This window comes from Mastacembelus armatus, chromosome 4 (genome assembly GCF_900324485.2).
Source record: "Mastacembelus armatus chromosome 4, fMasArm1.2, whole genome shotgun sequence".
Lineage (NCBI taxonomy): Eukaryota > Metazoa > Chordata > Actinopteri > Synbranchiformes > Mastacembelidae > Mastacembelus > Mastacembelus armatus.
This window is the reverse complement of record NC_046636.1, coordinates 3,874,972-3,891,806: the sequence shown is the minus strand read 5'-3', so window position 1 is coordinate 3,891,806 and position 16,835 is coordinate 3,874,972. Positions and strand designations below refer to the sequence as shown.

The window sequence follows — 16,835 nt, the reverse complement described above, 5'->3', positions numbered from 1 at the left end:
ACACACTCAGTAGTTGAACTGCTCAGAGTCAGTAAACTGGGGAGTCACAGATGTGCATCCAAAGATTGTGAGCCTTTAATGTTTTGACTTCAGTTATGCTGATTTCTCAGGCTTTTCATTTGTTTTTCCAGACTAGTTTCCACTAGTTTCCACTTTCTTCAATTTCTGAAAAAGTCATTAATTTAAGTGTGAATATTTCCTGACAATACAGTTGGAGTATGTTAGAGGCAACTGAAACAATACTGGTTAGGGTCCATCCATCCATTATTTATACAGCTTAAAGAACTGGACTGCTAACCTGCTCCTGCAAGGTCTCTGCGGATGTGTCCAGTATATAATAATGTTTAGGTTGAAGAGACCAACAGTGTGGAAACAGGTCTGTCAGTGTATTTACCTGGATGTTCAGGTTATTTGAAAGTACTCTCTTTCCCCAATGCTTTGCCACTTTGCCACTGCAGTAGCTGCGGGAGGAGCAATGCTCAAAAAAAGTGGTACGGGCAATCACAGATAAAATACAAGTCCCTACCTGGAGTAAAGACAAGAACTGACCATCATGGATAGAAAAACTCTGACTTTGATATTTTTGTTTGGATATTTTCATGAATCCTATGGAGAAAGTAAGTGAGTTTTGTTACAAATGATAATTTTATAACTTGGGCTAAAGGATTTTTTTTTTGATCAGTGTACAGACAGAAGGAATAACAGATATAACAATTTCTCATTTCTAGAAGCTAATATTCAAACTTTAACATACTTGTAATAAGTGATATTTATATTAAGATATACATTTGATATTCCAAAAACATATACAGCCAAAAATGTCTTCCCCTCCCCCGTTAGCAATTTAATACAAGAATAACACTGGTCTACAAGGAGAAAGCCTCGGAAATGAAAGTAGCTAAATTTTACCAGAACTGGGTCATTAATAACTTTCCTGCAAAATGTGATATTGCAATAAGAATGCTGCCACACCAACCATTATAAACTGATCTTTTTATTAATACCAATAACCTAACTTTCCATTCATTTATTGGAAAAAACCAATGGAAACATCTATTTGGTTATGAAGTAACTATTATCTTGAATTATTCATCACAGGTTTATAAGCTTCCATATGTTATTCAAATTCAAATCTAGAAAGCAAAGGGGATAACCACACACGGACCAGTTATTTACGAAAATCAACACCAAAACCTTAGCATTTGCTAAGAAAGGACCAATAAGTTACAGTTAGGTATAGTCTTTAGTATCAAAGTGAAAACAAATTTATAAACTTTCATGCTGTACCATTTTGCCCCGGGTGTGTGTTCACGGTGTGAACCCACTTGGGTGGGTTAAAATGCAGAGGGGAATTTCCCAGTTTGGGATCAATAAAGTAGTTTAATCTTAATCTTTCATTGTTCTATCGTACTTTGTCGAGAAGTTACCAGGCATCATGATCATTGGACAGCCCCCTCTCTTGTAGGAAAATATACGCACCTGTGTATGAATAATTAGAAATGTTTTACATCAGAAACAAGCAGCTTCATCACATGTTTTCTAATTCATCTATACAAAATATGTAAGAATTAGCACATTTTAACTCAGAGGTCGATAATTTCCCAAAATTTGTAGACCAATCAGACATTTAGACTGGAATTGTTTTTCTTTTATACATTAAAACAGATTGAGAAATTATAAGCATAAATTCAAGAAATGTAAAAAACGTCATTAATGTACATTAAAACATTTGATCAAAATGGGGCAGACAATTAATTGGTTTTGGTTTATTCAAGGAGAGCATGTAATGCTTGAATGCCTCCAGAAAATAAGGTTGCAACAGCTGATGTGCAAAACACTTAAACATAACTCTTTGGTAAAAGGCATCTCAGGCCACTGAAAAGACTATCATATGTTTTAATTTATGATAAATTCCAAAATGCAATCATTCAAAACCGAAGATTTATACACTAAAGCAAACTGCATAAGGATTTGAGCATGCATCACAGTCAATCAAGGTGATTATCTCTAACTTACAAATTTTGATGTATTCTCTATTTTGCTGTGTAGTTGGCACAATGCAAAACTCCTGTTAGGATGATTGTGACAATCTAGGAATTCATAGCTGAAATGTTCTTGTGATTTTTGATGTGATTGCTTTTCTGAAAATCCACAACAGCACATTCCCTTACATCTGCTATCCCAACCACAACAATTGGACCTACAATAGCCACATTCACTGTCACAAACACAACAGCTGAAGGACCAACAGCCACGTCCACTGAAATAACCTTAACAACTGAGGCACCAACAAACCCATCACCGATCTCAAACGCAGAAATGGCAGAACCACTGACTACATCAGCTGTCCAAATTTCAACAAGTCAAGAATCAACCACAACTATTGCAACATCCAACACTAATGAAGCACAAACAACCACATCTGCTGAACTAACTACAACTGAACCACCAATATCGTCACTTGTCCGAAACACAATATTTGAAACAGAGACAACCACTTCTCCTTTTTCAACAAAAGGAACTGGATCAACGACAATCCCATCATCTCTCCCAGAGACAGATACAGAAGAACCAACAACCACACCCACTGTCCCAACCACAACGATAGAATCATCAACACACCCATCATCTGTCCTGGACATAGATACAGAAGAACCCACAACCACACCCAAAGTCTCAACCTCAAAAAGCCAAGCAACAACAACCACAACATCGGACACATCCACAACTACAAGAACAACTACATCAACTCTCCCAACCAAAACACATGAGGCATCAACAACCACATCAACCCTTCCAACAACAAAATTGGGATCATCAGTAAACCCATCATCTGTCCCAGACATAGACACAGAACAACCAACAATCACACCACCTGTCTCAGCTTCAACAAGTCAAGAAACAATAACCACAACTTCTGACACATTCACAACTACATCAACTCTTCCAAATACAACAATGGAATCATCAACAAACCCATCATCTGTCCCAGACATAGATACAGAACAACCCACAATCATGCCACCTGTCTCAACCTCAACAAAACAAGCAACAACAACCACAACTTCTGACACATCCACAACTACGACAACTACATCGACTCTACCAACCACAACATATGAGACATCAACAACCACGTCAAGTCTCCCAACCACAATGGGATCATCATCAAACCCATCATCTGTTCCATACCTAGATACAGAAGAACCAACCGCACACACTGTTTCAGTGTCAACAAGCCAAGCAACAGCAACCACAATTTCTGACACATCCACAACTACAACAACTACATCAACTCTCCCAACCACAACATATGAAGCATCAACAACCACATCAACTCTTCCAACAACAAAATTGGGATCATCAACAAACCCATCATCTGTCCCAGACATAGCTACAGAACAACCAACAATCACGCCACCTGTCTCAACCTCAACAAGCCAAGAAACAATAACCACAATTTCGGACACATCCACAACTACAAGAACAACTACATCAACTCTCCCAACCACAACATATGAAACATCAACAACCACATCAACACTTCCAACAACAAAATTGGGATCATCAATAAACCCATCATCTGTTCCAGACATAGATACAGAAGAACCAACAATCACACCACCTGTCTCAGCCTCAACAAGTCAAGAAACAATAACCAGATCTTCTGACACATCCACAACTACATCAACTCTCCCAACCGCAACATATGAGGTATCAACAACCACATCAACCCTTCCAACAACAACAATGGGATCATCATCAAACCCATCATCTGTTCCATACCTAGATACACAAGATCCAACAATCACACCACCTGTTTCAACCTCAACAAGTCAAGAAACAATAACCACAACTTCTGACACATCCACAACTGCATCAACTTTCTCAGCTACAACATATGAGAAATCAACATCCACCTCAACCTTTCCAACCACAACAAATTCATGGTCTACACCAGACATAAATACGGCAGAACCCACAACCACCCCCACAATGGGTAGAACAATTACATCAACTCTCCCAACCACAGCATATGAGGCACCAGCAACCACATCAAGTCTCCCAACCACAACAATGGGATCATCAACAAACCCATCATCTGTCCCAGACACAGATACAGAAGCACCAACAACCACACCCAATGCCTCAACCTCAACAAGCCAAGCAACAACAACCACAACATCGGACACATCCACAACTACAAGAACAACTACATCAACTCTCTCAACCACAACAGATGAGGCATCAGCAACCACATCAAGTCTCCCAACCACAACAATGGGATCATCAACAAACCCATCATCTGTCCCAGACATAGATACAGAACAACCAACAATCACACCACCTGTCTCAGCTTCAACAAGTCAAGAAACAATAACCACAACTTCTGACACATTCACAACTACATCAACTCTTCCAAATACAACAATGGAATCATCAACAAACCCATCATCTGTCCCAGACATAGATACAGAAAAACCAACAATCACACCCACTGTCTCAACCTCAACAAAACAAGCAACAACAACCACAACTTCTGACACATCCACAACTACGACAACTACATCGACTCTACCAACCACAACATATGAGACATCAACAACCACGTCAAGTCTCCCAACCACAATGGGATCATCATCAAACCCATCATCTGTTCCATACCTAGATACAGAAGAACCAACCGCACACACTGTTTCAGTGTCAACAAGCCAAGCAACAGCAAGCACAATTTCTGACACATCCACAACTACATCAACTCTCCCAACCACAACATATGAAGCATCAACAACCACATCAACTCTTCCACCAACAAAATTGGGATCATCAACAAACCCATCATCTGTCCCAGACATAGCTACAGAACAACCAACAATCACGCCACCTGTCTCAACCTCAACAAGCCAAGCAACAACAACCACAACTTCTGACACATCCACAACTACAAGAACAACTACATCAACTCTCCCAACCACAACACATGAGGCATCAACAACCACATCAACCCTTCCAACCACAACAATGGGATCATCATCAAACCCATCATCTGTTCCATACCTATATACAGAAGCACCAACCACACCCAATGCCTCAACCTCAACAAGCCAAGCAACAACAACCACAATTTCTGACACAGTCACAACTACAACAACTACATCAACTCTCCCAACCACAACATATGAAGCATCAACAACCACATCAACTCTCCCAACAACAAAATTGGGATCATCAATAAACCCATCATCTGTTCCAGACATAGATACAGAAGAACCAACAATCACACCACCTGTCTCAGCCTCAACAAGTCAAGAAACAATAACCACAACTTCTGACACATTCACAACTACATCAACTCTTCCAAATACAACAATGGAATCATCAATAAACCGATCATCTGTCCCAGACATAGATGCAGAAAAACCCACAATCATGCCACCTGTCTCAACCTCAACAAAACAAGCAACAACAACCACAACTTCTGACACATCCACAACTACGACAACTACATCGACTCTACCAACCACAACATATGAGACATCAACAACCACGTCAAGTCTCCCAACCACAATGGGATCATCATCAAACCCATCATCTGTTCCATACCTAGATACAGAAGAACCAACCGCACACACTGTTTCAGTGTCAACAAGCCAAGCAACAGCAACCACAATTTCTGACACATCCACAACTACAACAACTACATCAACTCTCCCAACCACAACATATGAAGCATCAACAACCACATCAACTCTTCCACCAACAAAATTGGGATCATCAACAAACCCATCATCTGTCCCAGACATAGATACAGAACAACCAACAATCACGCCACCTGTCTCAACCTCAACGAGTCAAGAAACAACAACCACAATTTCGGACACATCCACAACTACAAGAACAACTACATCAACTCTCCCAACCACAACATATGAAACATCAACAACTACATCAACTCTCCCAACAACAAAATTGGGATCATCAATAAACCCATCATCTGTTCCAGACATAGATACAGAAGAACCAACAATCACACCACCTCTCTCAGCCTCAACAAGTCAAGAAACAATAACCAGAACTTCTGACACATTCACAACTACATCAACTCTCCCAACCACAACATATGAGAAATCAACAACTACATCAACCCTTCCAACAACAACAATGGGATCATCATCAAACCCATCATCTGTTCCATACCTAGATACACAAGAACCAACAATCACACCACCTGTTTCAACCTCAACAAGTCAAGAAACAATAACCACAACTTCTGACACATCCACAACTGCATCAACTTTCTCAGCTACAACATATGAGAAATCAACATCCACCTCAACCTTTCCAACCACAACAAATTCATGGTCTACACCAGACATAAATATGGCAGAACCCACAACCACCCCCACAATGGGTAGAACAATTACATCAACTCTCCCAACCACAGCATATGAGGCACCAGCAAACACATCAAGTCTCCCAACCACAACAATGAGATCATCAACAAACCCATCATCTGTCCCAGACACAGATACAGAAGCACCAACAACCACACCCAATGCCTCAACCTCAACAAGCCAAGCAACAACAACCACAACATCGGACACATCCACAACTACAAGAACAACTACATCAACTCTCTCAACCACAACAGATGAGGCATCAGCAACCACATCAAGTCTCCCAACCACAACAATGGGATCATCAACAAACCCATCATCTGTACCACACATAGATACAGAAGCACCAACAACCACACCCAATGTCTCAACCTCAACAAGCCAACTAACAACCACTTCTGACACATCCACAACTACAAGAACAACCACATCAACTCTCCCAACCACAATAGGATCATCATCTGTCCCAGACATACATACAGAAGAACCAACCACATCAACTGTCTCAACCTCAACAAGCCAAGCAACAATAACCACAACTTCTGACACATTCACAACTACAAGAACAACTACATCAACTCTCCCAACCACAACATATGAGGCATCAACAACCACATCAACTCTTCCAACAACAACAATGGGATCATCATCAAACCCATCATCTGTCCCTGACATAGATACAGAAGCACCAACAATCATACCCACTGTCTCAACCTCTAAAGGCCAAGCAACAACAACCACAACCTCTGCCACATCTGCACCTACAAGAACAAGTACATCAACTCTCTCAACCACAACAGATGAGGCATCAGCAACCACATCAAGTCTCCCAACCACAACAATAGGATCATCAACAAACCCATCATCTGTACCACACATAGATACAGAAACACCAACAACCACACCCAATGTCTCAACCTCAACAAGCCAACTAACAACCACTTCTGACACATCCACAACTACAAGAACAACCACATCAACTCTCCCAACCACAATGGGATCATCATCTGTCCCAGACATACATACAGAAGAACCAACCACATCCACTGTCTCAACCTCAAAAAGCCAAGCAACAATAACCACAACTTCTGATACATTCACAACTACAAAAACAACTACATCAACTTCTCCAACCACAACATATGAGGCATCAACAACCACATCAACTCTTCCAACAACAACAATGGGACCATCATCAAACCCACCATCTGTCCCTGACATAGATACAGAAGCACCAACAATCATACCCACTGTCTCAACCTCAAAAGGCCAAGCAACAACAACCACAACCTCTGCCACATCTGCACCTACAAGAACAACTACATCAACTCTCCCAACCACAACATATGAGGCATCAGCAACCACATCAAGTCTCCCAACCACAACAATGGGATCATCAACAAACCCATCATCTGTACCACACATAGATACAGAAGCACCAACAACCACACCCAATGTCTCAACCTCAACAAGCCAACTAACAACCACTTCTGACACATCCACAACTACAACAACCACATCAACCACATCAACTCTCCCAACCACAATGGGATCATCATCTGTCCCAGACATACATACAGAAGAACCAACCACATCCACTGTCTCAACCTCAAAAAGCCAAGCAACAATAACCACAACTTCTGACACTTCCACAACTACAAGAACAACTACATCAACTCTCCCAACCACAACATATGGGGCATCAACAACCACATCAACTCTCCCAACCATAACAATGGGATCATCAACAAACCCATCATCTGTCCCTGACATAGATACAGAAGAGCCAACCACACCTACTGTCTCAACATCAACAGGCCAACCAACAACCACTTCTGACACATCCACAACTACAAGACCAACCACATCAACTCTCCCAACCACAATTGGATCATCATCTGTCCCTGACATACATACAGAAGAACCAACCACATCCACTGTCTCAACCTCAAAAAGCCAAGCAACAATAACCACAACTTCTGATACATTCACAACTACAAGAACAACTACATCAACTCCTCCAACCACAACATATGAGGCATCAACAACCACGTCAACCCTTCCAACAACAACAATGAGATCATCATCAAACTTATCATCTGTCCCTGACATAGATACAGAAGCACCAACAATCATACCCACTGTCTCAACCTCAAAAGGCCAAGCAACAACAACCACAACCTCTGCCACATCTGCACCTACAAGAACAACTACATCAACTCTCTCAACCACAACATATGAGGCATCAGCAACCACATCAAGTCTCCCAACCACAACAATGGGATCATCAACAAACCCATCATCCATACCACACATAGATACAGAAACACCAACAACCACACCCAATGTCTCAACCTCAACAAGCCAACTAACAATCACTTCTGACACATCCACAACTACAAGAACAACCATATCAACTCTCCCAACCACAATAGGATCATCATCTGTCCCAGACATACATACAGAAGAACCAACCACATCAACTGTCTCAACCTCAACAAGCCAAGCAACAATAACCACAACTTCTGACACATTCACAACTACAAGAACAACTACATCAACTCCTCCAACCACAACATATGAGGCATCAACAACCACATCAACTCTTCCAACTACAACAATGGGATCATCATCAAACCCATCATCTGTCCCTGACATAGATACAGAAGCACCAACAATCATACCCACTGTCTCAACCTCAAAAGGCCAAGCAACAACAACCACAACCTCTGCCACATCTGCACCTACAAGAACAAGTACATCAACTCTCTCAACCACAACAGATGAGGCATCAGCAACCACATCACGTCTCCCAACCACAACAATAGGATCATCAGCAAACCCATCATTCATACCACACATAGATACAGAAACACCAACAACCACACCCAATGTCTCAACCTCAACAAGCCAACTAACAATCACTTCTGACACATCCACAACTACAAGAACAACCATATCAACTCTCCCAACCACAATAGGATCATCATCTGTCCCAGACATACATACAGAAGAACCAACCACATCAACTGTCTCAACCTCAACAAAGCCAAGCAACAATAACCACAACTTCTGACACATTCACAACTACAAGAACAACTACATCAACTCCTCCAACCACAACATATGAGGCATCAACAACCACATCAACTCTTCCAACAACAACAATGGGATCATCATCAAACCCATCATCTGTCCCTGACATAGATACAGAAGCACCAACAATCATACCCACTGTCTCAACCTCAAAAGGCCAAGCAACAACAACCACAACCTCTGCCACATCTGCACCTACAAGAACAACTACATCAACTCTCTCAACCACAACAGATGAGGCATCAGCAACCACATCAAGTCTCCCAACCACAACAATAGGATCATCAGCAAACCCATCATTCATACCACACATAGATACAGAAACACCAACAACCACACCCAATGTCTCAACCTCAACAAGCCAACTAACAACCACTTCTGACACATCCACAACTACAAGAACAACCACATCAACTCTCCCAACCACAATGGAATCATCATCTGTCCCAGACATACATACAGAAGAACCAACCACATCCACTGTCTCAACCTCACAAAGCCAAGCAACAATAACCACAACTTCTGATACATTCACAACTACAAAAACAACTACATCAACTTCTCCAACCACAACATATGAGGCATCAACAACCACATCAACTCTTCCAACAACAACAATGGGATCATCATCAAACCCATCATCTGTCCCTGACATAGATACAGAAGCACCAACAATCATACCCACTGTCTCAACCTCAAAAGGTCAAGCAACAACAACCACAACCTCTGCCACATCTGCACCTACAAGAACAACTACATCAACTCTCTCAACCAAAACATATGAGGCATCAGCAACCACATCAAGTCTCCCAACCACAACAATGGGATCATCAACAAACCCATCATCTGTACCACACATAGATACAGAAGCACCAACAACCACACCCAATGTCTCAACCTCAACAAGCCAACTAACAACCACTTCTGACACATCCACAACTACAAGAACAACCACATCAACTCTCCCAACCACAATGGGATCATCATCTGTCCCAGACATACATACAGAAGAACCAACCACATCCACTGTCTCAACCTCAACAAGCCAAGCAACAATAACCACAACTTCTGACACATCCACAACTACATCAACTCTTCCAACCACAACAATGGGATCATCAACAAACCCATCATCTGTACCAGACATAGATACAGAACAACCAACAATCACGCCACCTGTCTCAGCTTCAACAAGTCAAGAAACAATAACCAGAACTTCTGACACATTCACAACTACAACTACATCAACCCCACCAACCACAACATATGAGGCATCAACAACCATGGCATCCTCAGTGACAAAAACGCCATCTGTTACGTCCCCTAGAAATGGAAGAACACCACCTCAAGGTCAGTAGGTCCAGATGATTTTGACTGCTATTTTAAATTCTATTATCCCCTAGCAGATCTGTCATTCAAGTCTAGACTAAATAGTCATTTAAACCTTCAGGTAGTCATTTTATGGACGTAGCTGAAATTTAAAAAATTTTAACATCCTGAAAAGCATAAATCCTGCTTGATCCTTTTCCCTTCCTGATGCAATTGAAACATCAATCAATAAGAAATAAAATGTGCTTTTTCAAGAATGCATAAGTAATGTGTTTAAATTCCTACAGACTTGGTCTCACTGGTACATCTAGAGATGAGGTTAACTTCCTATGGAGAGATCAGCAATAGAACCATCATTGAATGTGTTAAACAGGTATGTAAAACACAATGTGTAAAATAAGGTTGCTTTGTGAATTCTGTTTAACCAACATTATTCATCATAATAATAAATACGCAATATAAAGGGTGTGGTCTGATGTCCATTCTCTCTTTTCTCTCCAATTAGTTTTTTAATAACCAGCTCCTGAAAGGAACAGTCCACGTTGTCACTGTCAGAAGCATCCAAAGGTTCCGAGGTACCCAATAGAGGCTTCAAATGGACAGAAATATCCCCATGGTTATTTTAGTGGTATTGGATGAACAGATAGTTCCCAACAGAGAGTTCCCCACAACCACTTCATACCTTGAAAACAACCACTGAAAACGGCATTGGACTCCACTGTGCTGTGGTGATCTACAATAACTTTTTCCAAAGCAGCAGAAGTACCTGGACTGCACTTAAGGTGCAAGGTGAAATTGTTTTGAGTAAACACAGAGACATTTTTGTTTGGGCTCTTTCCCTTCTTACAGTATGCCTTATGTCAATTTTTCAAAATATTTAATCTAAAACATTTTTAGTGTTACACTGTTGGCTGAATACAGTGGAAATTCATACAATATAAAGGGAAGGTTAAACCAAGCAATCTGATTCTTGAGGTTTTTATTATCAACTCATGTGCTTTGTAACTGGAGAAGTGACTGCTGTACTGACAAGCCCTGTATCCAGTGTTTCTTGCTCTGTTGCCCCTGTTATTATACATAAAGCACGAAATGTTTCACACAAGACGCTGGCAACAATAACTATGGTGATATCATATTTTGTTTGTGACTACTGGGCCCAGAGTCAGGGATGTGAATGACCTGTCAGCATATTTACGACAAAATGTATATTGAACATAAATATGTTTTGTCTCATGTCATATATAACGATTAATCTATTAAGATCATATTCTGTCATTCCACTTTATTGGAGCCTAAATTTCTATATGTTTATAGGTCAAGAAACCTTATGCAACTTTTGATTCTAAAGCATTTCTGAAAAATGTTGTCAGTATAATAACATTTCATAGCTATTTTGTTAGATTAAAAATGCATGTATGAGAATAACATTTCTTTTGAAATTATGTGATTTCAGAACTACACCTATATTTTGCTGTAGTAGCTATTAAGAGCTTAAAATAAAACATGGATCACAAACTTTGCTGATTTCACCTATGAGAAAAGGGCAACATGGTACACTCTGCAGTAGCCACAAGTCCAATTCCTAAGTGTAATTTCTTTAAGGCTCTGTTATTCCAATTACACAAAAATGAATTTCAATAAGCACATATGTGCATTCTGTTTTCTCCATCTCTCTTTGACTGCAGACATGTAAATCCAAGGGCACAGCTCTGCTCAGCAAAGCCAGCAGATATGCAGCCCTGATTTCAAAATAGAATCGTGGTCAAACAAAAATCAAATGATCTGTTAATATGTCTTTTCGCAAATTTGAATTGAGTTTACTTGATCATCCCATAGCCTCATGTAACCACCAAACTTGACAAAATGTCATTATTTAAGGTCAAAGGTAGCCTTTTGCATCAGTATGAGACAACATGATTATGTTTACCCTCAAAAACTATATGTTTAGTTTTACCACAAAAACTATACTTGATTAGCTGAACTTTAGGCACAGACCCAACCATGTCCTGTTGAAAATAGTGTGTCTCATACAAACACGAAGGACTCCCTTTATTTATATACAATGCAAAAGGTAGGCTACTTGACAACACATCAGCATTTGATGCCATGGGGTTGAGATTGGACTGTTTTCTCATGTATTGCTCAATTTTATGGCAAAACAAAAATCAGTGTATTGACTTCATGGGTGAGCGTGGAATTAGAAAATTAGAGTCAATTAGAGTCAAATATCCTAATACATGTAAGAAAAACAGTAAGAACTAAATGTGTTGGGATTATCCAAATCTTCCCATAAGAACTCACTAACCTGTTGCTCTAAAGACTAATTAATGTTAGAGCACTGAGCTGTAAACCTGGTGTAAGGTCACCTCAGATGTTTTTTTCAGGTGACTGGTATGTTCTCTAATGTTGTAGTGATGTATATTTTGTAAATATATGTCCCTCATAACAAACCTTACCTGTTTTTTCAAGTTATACAGAAGTGGTTTCTGTTCAGTCAGTCGTCTCTGCCTGTAGCAGCTGTGGGAGGAGCAACACACACGATAAGCACTGTGTGCAGTCAATGGTTGACTATTTTGTCAGTAGCTCAGGGAAAGAGAAGAACTACTCACCATGGAAAGAAAATTTATTTTTCTACTTTTGCTTGGATTTTTTCATGAATCCTATGAACAAGGTAAACATTCATTAGAGCTTTCTTTACTTTTATTGTTTTCTTACTTTGATTGATTGTGTTTTTTGGCCAGCATAGGCTGAAGTTGTAGTAAATAAGAGAATAGCCTAAGAAGTTTGGTTTCTCCTCAGAAACTAAGTGTTGTCCAGTGAAATAAATGTTAGTAATAAAACTAGTATAAAACTGCAACTATTACACTAAACCATCTAACAATGAAATTGATTCATTTTCATTGATTAAAATGAGGTTGAATATTTTTCCTTTGTTGAAGCTAGTCTGGAGAATCATAGACAAGAGCATAAACATGAATCTTGGCTGGCAAACAGCATCAGGTGCGGCTGAGTTTGAAATTAAGTTGCAAATATTATTTGTCCTTTGCAGCAGTGTTGGTTTGATAAAATTTTAGAGATTGTAAAGTTGAAATTGGAAAATGTTATATTTATATTTATTTATTCATCTATGATTACTTTAAAATGCATTCAAACTTCTCCAGTTTCCATTTGTACTGTGTAGATGACAGTGCCCTCACAAATGAAGCAAAGTTTAGTCTGATGGTTGGTCATCAGATAAAGGTGGTAGGGTCATCTACATCACTTATTTTGGCAGCACAGTTACAGTATACACAAACGTTGACTCAGACCTGGAGGTGTACTGTACAATAGCAGAATTGCAAAGGATAACTGGAAACACCTGACTTGACCCGTTTGGCATGGCATTGTTCAATAGAACATGAGGTCAATCACAGAATTACAGGTTCAGAAAAGCATAAGACACTTGCAACATACTTGTTACCAGCTGAGCAACAGCTTCTAATGGAAACATAGGAAAAGGTGAAACACATATGTTGAAAGGGGAAATACAGCTGCTATAATTGAACAAATAGAAAAGAACAGGCAGATTGTAGTGGACTCACTGAATGTGTCAATAGTGCAAAAATGTACAATTAATAACCAGTGTGTCAACATGAGCACTAATCCACAATATATATCTCTTGTCTATTTATCTATTCTAATGTGTTTAATTTTATATTTGTATACCTCTATCCATTCTATATAGGTTTATATATTTTATTTATTTTATCTATCTAGTTAATTTTATTTGTTCTATACTCTGATAAATTTTAACTGTTTGAATACCTTGAAATGGAGGAGTCCTCTGTGACCAGAGAAGGTGATGAACATGCACAAATGATTTCAGTGGTAGACTAACATTACTTATTGTGTGACAACTAATGTCTTTATGGAGGTTTTCAGAATGCACAATAGCTTAGGTGAGGGATCTGTGCTGTCCAGTGTTTTATCATTTGACCCAGCAGCCATAACATCTGTCTCTCTGTTAAATATTTTGTCAGAAACAACCTCAACCACAACAGAAACAACCACACCCACAACCGCAACGGAAACAACCACAACCACACCCGCAACGGAAACAACCACAACCACACCACCCGCAACTGAAACAACCACACCAGCAACGGAAACAACCACAACCACACCAGCAACGGAAACAACCACAACCACACCAGCCACTGAAACAACAACCACACCCCCAACTGAAACAACCACACCCCCAACTGAAACAACCACACCCACAACGGAAACAACCGCACCCACAACCGCACCCACAACTGTAACAACCGCACCCACAACTGTAATAACCGCACCCCCAACTGAAACAACCGCACCCACAACTGTAACAACCGCACCCACAATGGAAACAACCGCATCCCCAACGGAAACAACCGCACCCACAACAGAAACAACCTCATCCCCAACGGAAACAACCGCATCCCCAACGGAAACAACCGCACCCACAACGGTAACAACCACAACCACAATCGCATCCCCAATGGAAACAACCGCATCCCCAACGGAAACAACCGCACCCACAACTGTAACAACCGCACCTACAATGGAAACAACCGCACCCCCAACTGAAACAACCGCACCCACAGCTGTAACAACCGCACCTACAATGGAAACAACCGCATCCCCAACGGAAACAACCGCACCCACAACGGAAACAACCTCATCCCCAACGGAAACAACCGCATCCCCAACGGAAACAACCGCACCCACAACGGTAACAACCACAACCACAATCACATCCCCAATGGAAACAACCGCATCCCCAACGGAAACAACCGCACCCACAACGGAAACAAACCGCATCCCCAACGGAAACAACCGCACCCACAACTGTAACAACCGCACCCACAATCGCAATGGAAACCACCGCAACAGCAACAGAAACCACCACATCCGCAACTGAAACAACCCACACCAACAACGGAAACAACCACACCCACAATGGAAACAACCACAACCACACCAGCAACGGAAACAACCACAACCACACCAGCCACTGAAACAACAATTACACCCCCAACTGAAACAACCACACCCCCAACTGTAACAACCACATCCACAACCGCATCCCCAATGGAAAACAACCGCACCCACAACGGTAACAACCACAACCACAATCGCATCCCCAATGGAAACAACCGCACCCACAACAGAAACAACCTCATCCCCAACGGAAACAACCGCATCCCCAACGGAAACAACCACACCCACAACGGTAACAACCACAACCACATCCCCAACGGAAACAACCGCACCCACAACCGCACCCACAACTGTAACAACCGCACCCACAACTGTAACAACCGCACCCCCAACTGAAACAACCGCACCCACAACGGTAACAACCACAATCGCATCCCCAATGGAAACAACCGCATCCCCAACGGAAACAACCGCACCCACAACGGAAACAACCGCACCCACAACGGTAACAACCACAACCACATCCCCAACGGAAACAACCGCACCCACAACCGCACCCACAACTGTAACAACCGCACCCCCAACTGAAACAACCGCACCCACAACGGTAACAACCACAATCGCATCCCCAATGGAAACAACCGCACCCCCAACTGAAACAACCGCACCCACAACAGAAACAACCACACCCACAACTGCACCCACAACTGTAACAACCGCACCCACAACTGTAACAACCGCACCCACAACTGTAACAACCGCACCTACAATGGAAACAACCTCATCCCCAACGGAAGCAACCGCATCCCCAACGGAAACAACCGCACCCACAACGGTAACAACCACAACCACAATCGCATCCCCAATGGAAACAACCGCACCCACAACAGAAACAACCTCATCCCCAACGGAAACAACCGCATCCCCAATGGAAACAACCGCACCCACAACGGTAACAACCACAACCACAATCACATCCCCAATGGAAACAACCGCACCCACAACAGAAACAACCTCATCTCCAACGGAAGCAACCGCATCCCCAACGGAAAC

General features: G+C 41.3%; 3 protein-coding genes across 3 annotated transcripts; all 3 read left to right on the top strand.

Annotated features, from left to right (window-relative positions):
• Nucleotides 1-3,156: 3,156 nt before the first annotated feature.
• On the top strand, nucleotides 3,157-5,132 carry LOC117152649 (salivary glue protein Sgs-3-like). The gene is made up of 2 exons (XM_033325163.1): nucleotides 3,157-4,264; nucleotides 4,987-5,132. Exons 1-2 carry the CDS (start codon nucleotides 3,157-3,159, stop codon nucleotides 5,130-5,132), a joined length of 1,254 nt encoding a protein of 417 aa, XP_033181054.1.
• A 1,030-nt stretch (nucleotides 5,133-6,162) lies between these two features.
• Nucleotides 6,163-8,639, top strand: LOC117152648 (mucin-5AC-like). Its single transcript, XM_033325162.1, has 2 exons — nucleotides 6,163-8,450; nucleotides 8,558-8,639. Exons 1-2 carry the CDS (start codon nucleotides 6,163-6,165, stop codon nucleotides 8,637-8,639), a joined length of 2,370 nt encoding a protein of 789 aa, XP_033181053.1.
• Nucleotides 8,640-14,633: 5,994 nt separating this feature from the next.
• Nucleotides 14,634-15,797, top strand: LOC113139607 (mucin-5AC-like). The gene is made up of 2 exons (XM_033325161.1): nucleotides 14,634-14,661; nucleotides 14,843-15,797. Exons 1-2 carry the CDS (start codon nucleotides 14,634-14,636, stop codon nucleotides 15,760-15,762), a joined length of 948 nt encoding a protein of 315 aa, XP_033181052.1. The 3' UTR covers nucleotides 15,763-15,797.
• The last annotated feature ends 1,038 nt before the right edge of the window (nucleotides 15,798-16,835 follow it).